Source organism: Trichomycterus rosablanca, chromosome 9, assembly GCF_030014385.1.
Source record: "Trichomycterus rosablanca isolate fTriRos1 chromosome 9, fTriRos1.hap1, whole genome shotgun sequence".
Classification (NCBI taxonomy): domain Eukaryota; kingdom Metazoa; phylum Chordata; class Actinopteri; order Siluriformes; family Trichomycteridae; genus Trichomycterus; species Trichomycterus rosablanca.
The window spans coordinates 7063273-7077021 of record NC_085996.1 but is presented as its reverse complement, the minus strand read 5'-3'; the positions used below and the strand labels follow the sequence as shown (position 1 = coordinate 7077021).

The 13749-nt window shown below is 38.9% G+C and overlaps 1 protein-coding gene across 1 annotated transcript in view; it reads left to right on the top strand.

Moving 5' to 3' along the window:
* The window catches only part of stx7l (syntaxin 7-like), an 11988-nt gene extending 4607 nt beyond the window's left edge, over positions 1-7381 (top strand). Inside the window, exons 5-10 of the mRNA XM_063001068.1 lie at positions 433-570; positions 843-892; positions 993-1083; positions 1762-1834; positions 5931-6013; positions 6692-7381. Of these exons, the coding sequence (XP_062857138.1) occupies positions 433-570; positions 843-892; positions 993-1083; positions 1762-1834; positions 5931-6013; positions 6692-6787 (531 nt within the window). The 3' untranslated portion in view covers positions 6788-7381. The remainder of the gene's footprint in view (positions 1-432; positions 571-842; positions 893-992; positions 1084-1761; positions 1835-5930; positions 6014-6691) is intronic.
* The last annotated feature ends 6368 nt before the right edge of the window (positions 7382-13749 follow it).

The window sequence follows — 13749 nt, the reverse complement described above, 5'->3', positions numbered from 1 at the left end:
AAGACGAGCAAGTGAGGAACTCTAAATTGTCAATGACTGTGTTTGATATAACCTTGTGAACTGATGAATCTTGTGTAATGAGTAACTACACAACTACACAAGTAAGTTCCTGTCATGAATGTAACCAAAGTGTAAAACATGACATTAAAATCCTAATAAATAAATAAACACAAATTCCCACAGACACCCTTTAAAATTTTATACACGGTGCCCATGATTTTGTAATGGGGCGTCCAGCAAGCTCATGGTCGTTTAGTGTAATCTGTATTTATGTGCTGATTTATTTCATTTTTCTGAGAAGTCACAGTTTAGTGCTTGTTACTTTTGTAAACTGTATAAATGTAGTTTATTTTCAAACTTAATTGATGTACTTTTGTATGTAGTTTTTGTGTGACTGCACATCACTGACCTTTCCTTGTTTTTATGAACCAGAGACAGAGGAAAATCCAGCGAGAACGACTGGTCAATGATTTCTCCAACTCACTGTCCAGTTTCCAAAAGATCCAGAGACAAGCAGCACAAAAAGAGAAAGAGTTTGTGGCCAGAGTCCGAGCTGGTTCCAGAGTTTCGGTAAGTTTATTACGGACACGCTGATATAAAATTGGATACAATTAGATTGTGAGAAAAATGCTAGACCATGATTGTAAACAGGCCACCCCTAATTATAAAATCAAATGTACTGACTGCACATAGAGGCTACTGCTACTGGATGACCACGTATAGCTGCTGCTGGGAGGTTTTGGATTGATCGGGGTGATTCTTGGTGTAAAAACGTTTAGGAACTGCTGCATGAAAATGAGTGTTTCAGTGTTTTTAAGATCTTCTGGTCTGAATGTTCACAGGGCGGCTTTCCTGATGATGCATTTGGTGGAAAACCTTCAGCTATCGAGAGGTAAAACATCCTCCAACAAGAAGTAAACACTTATCATGTCCACTAGCAGCTAGTAAAAATAAAAAAAATATATATTAATAATGTGTTTGTGTGTGTGCAGTGATTATCAGACACAAAGTTATGAAGCTGGAATTACCGAGGAGGATTTATATCTCATCCAAGAAAGAGAAACATCAATCAGACAGCTCGAGGTGAGATGGAAGGATCTGATTATCCCACTGTACACTATCTGTTTACAATATAAAATATGAGAGTTCCTCAAAAACTGTATTTATTAAGAATTTCAAAAACAAATGTCATGACTTTTCTACACCGTCGCCTTTCGATGCATTTTTCCAGCGTCATACCAACTTTTTAATGCCATAAGTTTTTGGTTGAGCGCATAGCCACTGATGTACCACTGCTTTCACATCATCATCACATAAAAATCTTCTTCCCCTTAAAGCTTCTTTGAGCGTCCAAAAAGGTGGAAATCAGATGGAGCTAAATCCGTACTATAAGCGTCTCTCAGACACGACCGATTGCCACTTCTCCCACCCTCAGCGCTTATAACCAAAATATAAAAGTACTGAAACTTTTTGAAGAGCCCTGGTATATTTAAAAATAATAATCTTTGAAACCCTGAAATTTCTGTCTTAATGTGTTTTCGAAATCCACTCTGTCATTAGTTCCACATACAGAGAGCTGGGCTTTAATGTTTAGATTTGAAGATGATTTGTCAACAGTAATGCGCCAAAACTCGGTGCGAAATTAATTATTTCTGACATTATTTCCCAACACAATATTGACCAGGATAAAGTGGATCAAAATAAAATATAAGTGGATGAAGACGTCCGTACAGTGTCTAAACTCTCTATTATGGTTTTCAGTCAGATATCACGGACATCAATGAAATCTTCAAAGATCTGGCAGTGATGGTGCATGAACAAGGAGACATGATCGGTAACAAGTCACACACACACCCACACACACATCCATTGCTAATGTGTTTATTATCAGTTCTTTAAAATAATAATGAGGAGGGGTGGCTCGGTGGGTAGCACTGTCGCCTCACAGCAAGAAGGTCCTGATTTTGATTCCCAGGTGGAGCGGTCTGGGTCCTCTATGTGTGGAGTTCTCCTTGTGTCTGTGTGGTTTACCTCCACGAGCTCCGGTTTCCTCCCACAGTAAAAAGACGTGCAGGCAGGTGGATTGGAGATATTAAATTGTCTGTGACTGTGTTTGACATTAAAACTGGAACAGATGAATCTTGTGTAACCAGTAACTAGGGCTGTTGCGGTGAAAGAATTTCCCCTTGCGATATTCAACCTGTCTCAATATCGCGGTATGCGGTAATATTTTTTTTTGAAAATTACTTAATTAATCTGCATTTTAGCGCTATATAAACAAGCTTTATTGTTAGGCTATGATTCGGTATATTATTGCTTTATAATGACAAAGATGAGACAGCTTTAAGACCAATGAAATGCATGTTTAATGTTAAATACAGAACAGAGCAGGGATGCGCGTCTTTTCTCTATTAAAAAAAGGTTTAAATTTAGCTCCTAGGCTAGATATACAGTGTGAAACGAAAAAAAAAAGTGTTTAGGCTAAATATTGTAAATACACATCTAATCAAAATATGGTAAAAAAGAAATATAATAAAGTCTGTAAGAGTTTAAACCTGCGTTATTATGCGCGCTAGAAGAACCAACACGTTCACCTGATGTGGTTTAGAGAGGATCTGAGTGGGGTAGCGATGTTCCCCTCGGTACTAAAACTCTCTCTGATGGGGCTCGTTACACTAATACACGTGTACTGTACCTGCATGCGACTTTACAATGCGACAAACTATCTATTTAGTAGGTATAATTAACATAACAATATATACTACATTTCAAGTTATTATTCGTTTCAATAAATTTTTATTCAACGAAAAAATACATTTAAATCATTCCAGCAAGACCAGAAAGAGAATATTTGCAGGCTGCAATGCCATATTAACCGTCATTAAGTGTTTTAGTTCACCAAGGCTGTTTGAATATAGTCTAAATTACAAGTATTTATTGAGTGTGAACTCAATTTGATCATTAATAAACTTGCCTATAATTCATGTTGCGATTGTTTACATTTTAAAACACAAAGCCTGACACTCAGCAGCAACGCATGAGAACAGGTTGCGGGAAAATGACGCTCCTAGCTCATTTTCATTATGAATTCATTTAACATTTATTACGCCCGAATGTAAGCGTAAAACAAGATGGGCCCTGCAACAATATAAACAAAAAAAAATAGAAGAAAGAAAGAAAAAACGTGAACACCGCGGTGTTGCGGTTGCTTGGCATGCCCTGCGGTTGGCTGGTCTATACCGCGATATTTCAAAATTGCGGTTAGCGCGACAGCCCTACCAGTAACGACCGTTCCTGTCATGAATGTAACCAAAGTGTAAAACATGATGTTAAGCTCCAGCAGCCGTCACAGAGCCCAGTCAAAACCTATGGGATGATTTGGAATTGGATTGTTGACTGTGAGCCGGGCCTTCTTGTTCCATCCTTTTAAATGCTCTTTTGACTAAACGGGCACAAATTTCCAGGGACACACTCCAGAATCTTGTAATAAATTACATAAGACTTGTTGATGACATGGTTTTGGAATGAGATGTCAACTAGCCGGTCAGGTTTTCATGTATCCTTTGCAGAATAGTGTATATACACACACACACACACACACACACACACACACACCTGCATGCACACACGCACGCAGAGTTAGCCACTGGTCGAAGGTAAGGGTGTGTGTTATGGTGCCAAAAGGTTGTGTGATAAGAATGTGCTTTCATTTTTACTCAGCTTAGTTTAATCAAACACAGAACCACGTCATTAAGATAGTGACTGCACAGCAGCAGGTTTAGTCAGACCGGTCGACCTCCTTCTGTTGCTCTGATGTCCAAAACCGATGCTTGTGTGCACATTGTCGGTGCTTTTGAAGGTGGACAGGAGTTAGCTTGGCCACTTTGACTGGCACAGAAGGGTTTGGTACACAGTGTCTTGTGACACATTCACCTCATCACCAGGATTAAAATGATCTGCAGTTTGATCCATAGTAGAACTTCTGTTTGTTTGTACCAGACATCATAGACTTCATGTCCTCTGGCATCAATAAGTCTTGGCCACCCAACAATCTGTCCATGATTGGTGGCTTGTACCTCTAACCACTGTCAGTGGGTACTCACCACGGCTGCCTGTGACACCCCTTGCTGTTTGGCAGATACTTCAACCCAGGCGTCTGGTCATAACGATCTGTCCAGGCTTCAGGGACTGATATTTTTTTGCACCGTAGCCTTTGAACCCATGGTGAAGTAAAGCTTGTTTGACTGTGAACAGTTCCAGCAGCATCTAGTTACTGTCGACACACATTTTGATGGTTCTTGGATTACATATAACAGTCAGGACACATTACCTTACAGCACTGTTACATGATTTTTAAATGGGTGTCATACTGGCACTGTTTATATGGGCACTAATAAGGATTAAGGAGGCCATTCTACAAAGTTAGATGACAATAGAACACCACCAAGAGTAATTTAATTTGGTGTCTATATATTTTTGACCCAGCAATACGGCTCTGAAAGAACTCAGATTTATGAAAGGCTGATCTCTGCCTGATCTCTAACAGAGTTAGTCATGACGTGGTGCCCTGGAGCAGGAAGGGTTGAGGCCTTGCCCAAACGCCCTCCAGTGGCAGCTTTGTGGAACTGAACCCTTGATTTATTATTGTCAAGAGCCTTAACCTTGTAAAACCCAGGCAGACAGACGGTGGATTTGCTATTCCACATTGCTTCTGTGAGTGACTGACTGTCAGTGCATAGTACATAAATAAATGAATATTGGCCTTATTAGGAATGGTTGGTAGGACATAATTATGGACTGGTTCTGTTTGTTGGGTGGTTCTGTTGTGAGTACGGATCACCAGAACGTCTCCTGCTGGCAGAGGTTCTGTTACTTAAGCAAGTTTTAGAAAGGTCTGAGTTTAGATTAGAAACTAACAACTGTTGTTGAATGTAAATAGTTCCAATGTCACTCCACATCATAAGGTCATCATAAGCAATTCAAGCAAGAGGCCACACACACACACACACATTCTCACACACACACACACACACACACACACACACACACACACACACACACACACACTAGTGGTTGGTGATCTCCCACTTGCTTACTCATACTTAAACCTCAGAGGAAATACACTTTGTGTGTTTATTTCTGTCTGAAACATGTTTGTGTGTATTAACAGTTGAGCCAACATATAACATTAATTAAATGTGTTAAAAGATCAACATAAACTGCGTTAATGATGTCCCCCGACACACACACACACACTTGCTGGAAACCTCCCATGTTGCAGTTTAACTAACAAATCAGGAGGGTGTGTGTGGGTGGGGGTGGTGTGTGTGTGTGTGTGTGTGTGTGTGTGTGTGTGTGTGTGTGTGTGTGTGTGTGTGTGTGTGTGTCAAAAAAGTCAATTCAAATTTCCTTACTTTTTTAATCAATACAAAAATAAATTTTTTGGTATTTGCAAAAACCAGTGTTCCTTTTTTAAATATTTATATAAAGTTAAATTATAGTATTTGTATATACAGTATTTGTTTCCAAACACCACCTTGTGTGCAATAGTTAAAACAAAATATTGAGTGGTGTACCGTACATGCTGTAATGAGCTGTTTATTCATACGAGTTAGTTTCAAGTTACATTATTAATAGGAAAATGATAAGGACCAATAAAAGCACATTTGTCTGGATAAATTAGCAAAGTATGTATTAAAATGATTATTATTTTTTGATATACCTACTAAAGTACTGGTTAAGGTACTGGACTAGTAATCAGAATGTTGCTGGTTCAAGCCCCACCTCTGCCAGGTTGCCACTGTTGGGCCCTTGAGCAAGGCCCTTAACCCTCAATTGCTTACACTGTATACTGTCTCAGTACTGTAAGTCACTTTGGATAAAAGCATCCGTTAAATGCCAAAAATGTAAATGATATTCTGTACTTACAGACAGCATCGAGGCGAACGTTGAAAATGCCGAAGTTCACGTCCAGAATGCAACACAGCAGCTCTCCAGCGCCGCCTCATACCAGGTAACACCAACACACCTCCCAAAAATACCCATTTTGTACTAAATGCCTGCCCAAATGCCTGAGAATTCATGAGTGTGGTCAGTGATCAGGCCTGATAATGTGTCATTGAATATTGTATATTGAATGCATTTTTATAAGAATTATTTTAGAATGTGTGACCTTGTACTGTTGTATGCAGGAAGGTTGTAACAAAATTACACCTGAAACGCTTCATAGTTCGGTCTTTTCCATCCCGAAACATGTTGGGAAAAGGACCAGCGGTGTTACAAAGTGGTAAATGCTTTACTGTCCCAACTTTTTTGGAATATGTTGCAAGAAGCAAATTTAAAATAAAATAGATAGAAGGCCATTATTTGTCATATATACATATACAGGTGTACAGTACAACAAAATTGTTTCCTCGCATATCCCAGCTTGTTTGGAAGCTGGGGTCAGAGCGCAGGGTCAGCCACTGTACGGCGCCTCTTCAGCAGAGAGGGTTAAGGGCCTTGCTCAAGGGTCCAACAGTGGCTGCACGGCAGAGCTGGGATTCAAACTTTCAACATTTCAGTTGATGGCCCAAAGCTCTACCCACTAGGCGACCACTGTCCCTAAAATAAGTGTTTACTTTGTTCTTAGGTTGTAGGTGTAATTAAAAATATCGTCCCAGCTCTTTCTGATTCGTTTTTCTTTCCACAGCAAAAATCTCGTAAGAAGCTCTGCATCCTGATGGTGATCCTGGCCGTGCTGATCGTGGTCGTGGCTTTGATTATCTGGGGTTCTCTTAAAAAATAAAGCTTGTGACCTCGTGACCTGAACCGGCAGAGGTGAAGCAGCCAAACACTCAAAGCTGCACTACAAACCCCAATCAGTCCAAATACAATATTGGATAGAGTTTTTCCTGTGATGTTGAAGGTTGGTGTGAGTAAAAACTCCAATCAGACGTAAGATAACATTTATAATCAGACATGAATAACATTTATATTTCTCATGTGTTTTCAGTTCAAGCTTGCCTTCATTTTCTGATTAGCCGCTTTTAACATTTGTAATTTTGGATGGGCGGAGGGTGATGATTATTTTAACTTCTATAAGATACAGAGCAAGAATTAAATGTATTGTTTTCTTTCTTTAATGTCACATGTTTAGCCTATTATTTAACATGGAATGAAGACTCACAGTTAGCACTATTCTGTTCACATGCTCACTTAATAATGCTAGATTTAACGTTTATTTATTCTCCAAGTCTGAAATGTTTTATCTTGATTTGTTCTCTTCATATTACTCGAATATATTTGCTCAATATGTATCATTCATAATAAAGAATAAGAAACCTTTCACTTTAGCATATTTACTTCCAGTATAGGTCATGCTTACTAAAGGCTTCCAGCTAAAATCCTTTAAAATCACTAACTTTGGTCTTTATTAGATGTTGTATAACAAGACATTTGTAGAATTAAAGTGCTAACTGGAAACGTAGAGTAATTATTAATTAGCTCATTGAGGTTTTGTGTCAGTGAATAATTAAAAGCTGCGAAACAATCTGCATTTCTTCAGGTTTTCTCATGCAGTAACTTGTACTCTAATATAAGTGGAACTTGTGTGGTTTCTTTGTAATATGGATGATAAATGCTTCTAAAACTAAAAATATATAAGCATTAGCAGCTTTTTAGCTAGAAAACATCTAATGATGCTGAGATGATTATTAATGATTAAAAGCTAGCAGTGTGTCTGAACGCTAGTGTTAACATGAACTTTTTGTAAGGTTTTGGTTTAATGATATTATGAGGCTTTTTCATTGGTACTAATATCGCCAATGAAAAATGGAAGTTAGCACTTCTTTACAAGCGTCACGCTAGGCTAATAGATTTTACCTTTTATACATTTTAACTCTTGGAGGATGAAATAGATGATTCTGTTAATTTGCTAATATGGTAATAAATGACATTTTGCATGTTTTATTTAGCACTATACTATATAAGTTCTATCCAGATTTGTTTAATATGTTCAGGTTTTTTTTATTATAACCACATACAGTGGGGCCAAAAAGTATTTAGTCAGCCACTGATTGTGCAAGTTCTCCTACTTAGAAAGATGAGAGAGGTCTGTAATTTTCATCATAGCTACACTTCAACTATGAGAGACAAAATGAGGAAAATCCAGGAAATCACATCGTAGGATTTTTAAAGAATTTATTTGTAAATTATGGTGGAAAATAAGTATTTGGTCAATAACAAAAGTTCAACTCAATACTTTGTAACCTAACCTTTGTTGGCAATGACAGAGGTCAAACGTTTCCTGTAAGTCTTCACCAGGTTTGCACACACTGTAGCTGGTATTTTGGCCCATTCCTCCATGCAGATCTCCTCTAGAGCAGTGATGTTTTGGGGCTGTCGCTGGGCAACACGGACTCCACAAATTTTCTATGGGGTTGAGGTCTGGAGACTAGCTAGGCCACTCCAGGACCTTGAAATGCTTTTTACGGAGCCACTCCTTCGTTGCCCGAGCGGTGTGTTTGGGATCATTGTCATGCTGGAAGACCCAGCCACGTTCCATCTTCAATGCTCTCACTGATGGAAGGAGGTTTTGGCTTAAACTCTCACGATACATGGCCCCGTTCATTCTTCCCTTAACACGGATCAGTCGTCCTGTCCCATTTGCAGAAAAACAGCCCCAAAGCATGATGTTTCCACCCCCATGCTTCACAGTAGGTATGGTGTTCTTGGGTTTTTCTTCTTCCTCCAAACACGACGAGTTGAGTTTTTACCAAAAAGTTCCATTTTGGTTTCATCTGACCACATGATATTCTCCCAATCCTCTTCTGGATCATCCATATGCTCTCTGGCAAACTTCAGACGGGCCTGGACATGTACTGGCTTAAGCAGGGGGACACGCCTGGCACTGCAGGATTTGAGTTCCTCTCGGCGTAGTGTGTTACTGATGGTAGCCTTTGTTACTTTGGTCCCAGCTCTCTGCAGGTCATTCATCAGGTCCCTCCGTGTAGTTCTGGGATTTTTGCTCACTATTTTCTTACAATTGCTCCCACAGTTGATTTATTCACACCAACCTGCTTTCCTATTGTAGATTCACTCTTCCCAGCCTGGTGCAGGTCTACAGTTTTCTTCCTGGTGTCCTTCGACAGCTCTTTGGTCTTGGCCATGGTTGACTGTTTGAGGCTGTGGACAGGTGTCTTTTATACAGATAACGATGTCAAACAGGTGCCATTAATACAGGTAACGAGTGGAGGACAGAAGAGCTTCTTAAAGAAGAAGTTACAGGTCTGTGAGAGCCAGAAATCTTGCTTGTTTGTGGGTGACCAAATACTTTCCACCATAATTTACAAATAAATTCTTTAAAAATCCTACAATGTGATTTCCTGGATTTTTTTTCCCTCATTTTGTCTCTTAGTTGAAGTGTACCTATGATGAAAATTACAGACCTCTCTCATCTTTCTAAGTAGGAGAACCTGCACAATCAGTGGCTGACTAAATACTTTTTGGCCAGCACTGTAGATTAGTATGGAGGAAATGTTAAAGACTGCAGTTAGCACTCCTAATGACAACACTTACTCTTTGACTACTTTTACAATTTAGCATTTAAAAAGGTCATGCATGTTTTTATCTTTATATTCTTTTTACAGTAATGCAAAATTAACTCTGACATTCTGCTAACATCAGTAATAATAACACCTTAAACTATCATCTTCCAGTTAGCATTAAAGGGTTCTAAAATGATTTTTAAATTATTTCTACTGGTTTTTATAAGTTCTAGTAAATAAACCAGGTTAGATGTGTGTAATGATCAGTGATCTCCCTATTTTTCATGCACTTCATGCTAGTATTACAGATTATGAATGCGAGTTAGCACTGCTTGCACTAATCTGTGAATTCTAGTATGAAATATGTTAATCATATTAACTTTAAACTTGTCCTTAATTCTCTACAATGTGGATTTAAGAGAACACAAAGTTGAACTCAGTGCTGCAAGTGAAATGCTTTCATGCCTAAAAGTTGAATATCACTTTATATTTTACTAATAATAATAATTTGTTCTTAACAAACATTTCTTTATTTGAATATTTGAAGTTTTATGCCAAATGGATTTGATTTTTAGTTCCCATCAAACACAATTACAGGCCCTCAGTGGGCTAAATCAAGGGGCCCAAAATTAGCTCATTGGCAAATGGTTGGCCCCTGACTGAAGCCTCTATTGACTCTGGGCTAAGTTCATACAGTATACAGGTTGTGTTTGCTCATGCTTGCACTGTCCTTAGCCAACCCACAAACAGCACTTTACCTGAATGTTTGAGCGGGTCCAATATGGGCTTAACTATGCTGGCCTTATGTGACATTTTCTGGCTTTCCCATTCCCACGCTGCCCATTATCACCCTCTAGTGGGCCAATGTGGAAATGCTTGCTACTTACACCAAACGTGGTGGCTAAGTGGAGCCTGATATTATCACATGGCTCCTTCCAGCAGTGCCTTTTTTCACCAGTCAGCTGTGGAGTCTTACAGAAAGCTGTACCGCATCTGGAGAGTCACGCTATGCCCTTGACCAAACAGCAGAAGTCACATTTGTGCAACAGCACTTTTATCCTTTAGATGTGGCCAAATATTTTAGTAGGATGCCCAGCCAGGTTGATTGCACAGCTGAGAATTTAACTCAGGAGTTCCAAATCTTCATGGTGAAGGGTTAGTGTGTTATACCACTGTGCCATTTAAGTGCCCGATGATGTGTAATTTAAACGCCTTTGCCAACCGTAGAACTGACCCAGTATCTTTAGGAGCCAAGTGATAATCTTGCCTTCTTGTTATCATTTGATTTGATTTGTGCTTATTTATCTAAACATTATGTACCTAAGTACAAAAGGAGCAAACGAATAAATAAATAATGAAAGATAATAAAATGATAGTAGGAAACATGATGGAACACTAAGTGCTAAGTACTGATGATTTGTACCGCAGCGTAGAGCATCGATCTGCTAGCTCACGGTGAATCAGTTCAGAAACAGTTATACTGGAACCTTTACTGTTCGAATCTGTTTTTCTTTTACTATATCAGAGCTGAAATTAAATGTTTGTGGTTGCCAAACAGTTAGCATGTTTCTGAAATGTGACTTGTAATCTGCATCACATTATTATTTGTATCTGTTGTTCTAGTGCAGTGCAGCACTACTGATGATGCATGTATTCATACACAAAGAAATAAAGAAAGAAATAAACTCCTATAAATAATCACTGCATAAAGGGCAGTAAAGCTGTTCAAAAGGTGCATCAAGTGCTAAAATGTGTGTTTATTTATCCAAACAAAGTGCCATTCCCAGTATATTCTTTTATTATCAGCTAAAAATCAATTCAATAATTTAGCAATTCGATATTGCTTATAATAAAGAAGCTGATAACAATGTTAGGATTCAAAAACACACTCGTTTTTATTTATGATTTTACATTGTTGAATATTTTATTTCTTTTTAAATCCAGCCTCAATTTTGTGATCTTAAAGTCTTTACAAACGGCCAAACAATAATCTGAATAATCTGAAAATTCTGTATCATTTGTATGAATTCTGATGTTTTAACTGTAAATGTTTTGTTATATTTGTTATAAAATTGTGCGTCTATGATTTAATCCATCGCCTTTCTTATAAAATAAAAGTTTTTTTTATCATTTAAAATGTCATATGTATCGTGTGCAGGGTCACAGTGTGCAAAATGCTACATGAAACATAATTATTAGATTTATTAAATGTAATGATTTCAGATCATTGGTTAAGTTGATTTTCATACTTTATTTAATAAATCTGATTAAAGGTGTTCTGTATATTTCATCTCATTTCTGAGTGAAAAGTTCTTCATTTTCTCCCCATTTTCCTCCCAATTTTAGCACACTCAATTTTGTCTTCCGCTGCTGAGAGATACCCGATTGCATCCGAGGAGAGCACGTCGCTGTACGCCTCTTCCGACACGTGTACAGCCCTCCTCTTCTCGCCCCTGCATTCTGCACAGGCGTCTCTACCGCCAATCAGGGTCCTTACACAGCGTATGAAGACCCACCCACCCACACATAGTCCGGCCCCCATCCTGCAGATACGGTGACCAATTAGTATCTGGTGCAGGCACTGCCAATTATGCCCGCTAGACCTGGGTGCCTGAGTGAAAATTTCATGATGTTTTCTACAGTTTAACTCCTGAATCCTGGTCATCTTTTTCCCACCCTGTCTAAATGACAAACCTAAACTACTCAAATGTACACTTACAAACACCTAATTGGGAACACATGTCTGCTCTGCATGTTTATTGATTATTTTATAAACCTACAATACAGTGAACTTTGTGAGTATACAATTACTGACTGTAGCCCATCTGCTGCTGTGTACACTTCGTCACCGCCTATTCTTTTTTTTAATCTATGGAAAGGTCCCCCTATTGGACCCCTACTGATCAGATGTTTGGGTGGTGGATCATTTCCAGCACTACAATGACACTAACATGGCAATGACATTGTAGTTGCACTTGTGTTGTAAGTGCAGCAGTGTTGGGATTTTTATAGACACCTCAGTGTCATTGCTGGGAGTAGAACAACACTCCAACTAAAAATATAAAGCCTGTGATCAGAAAGTGTCCATTAATCTAAGTTGAACACACATTGTGTCCTTAAATGTCCACCAACAACCAGCACTATCAGGGTATGTGTTCCTAATAAAGAGGCCAGTATGTTTAAACAGGATTTGGAATCCCAACAACACTGCTGCACTTGCTATACTTGCTATACTCCAATTCCAGTTAATCTTAAAAGTCTAGAGGGGTTGAGGTCAGAGTTCTGTACAGGCCACTGAAGTTCCTCCACACCAAAATCACAAAAGCACAGTCAAAGGAACCGCAAAGTGCCCTCCCCAAACTGATGCCACAAGGTTGGAAGCATATTTTTTTCTTTATCCAGATTAGGGTGTAGTAGGCCTGAGGACCAATCCATTGCAAGGCAATACACACTTCCGTCCTTTAAACGTGGCCAAATATGTTAGTTGGATGCCCAGCCAGGTTGATTGCACAGCTGAGAATTTAATTTAGGAGTTCCTTGCTCAAGGACCCAACAACTGCCCCCACAGATCTTCATGGTGAAGGGTTAGTGTGTTATACCAGTGCCTTTAAAGCACCCAATGATGTGTAATTAAAACGTCTTTGCCAACAGTAGAACTGACCCAGTATCTTCAGGAGCCAAACAATAATCTTGCCTTCTTGTTATCATTTGAATTGAGTTGTGAGTATTTATATAAGCTATACAAACTGATGCTACAAGGTTGGACGCATATTTTTTTGCTTTATCCAGGTCAGGGTGTAGTAGACCTGGCAGCACCTAGAAAATCTGGGCACAAGGCAGGAAAACAACCTGGACAGAGCACCAATCCATTGCAGGGCACTTACCCATTTGCTCACAATTTAGATAAGCAAATCCACCTTCTACATGCTTTCTTCGGTAGAGAGGGAACTGAAGTACAAACCCACATGGACACAGACTGTGACCAGTGGTAACTATTGAACTCGGGTCATTAGGACCCATGTTGATGTACAGCACTCATAAACAGTTACCAGTCACATCACAGTAATGAAAACATGATGACATCATAAACATGTAATATGGGTGGAGTTTATACACACACAATAAAACATATAAATGTGAGATGCCAGACCACTGGTTTTACCTGCCTGGTTTACTCAGAGCGATCTAACATCTTCTATTTTCGCCTTTGATCATTAGTGGC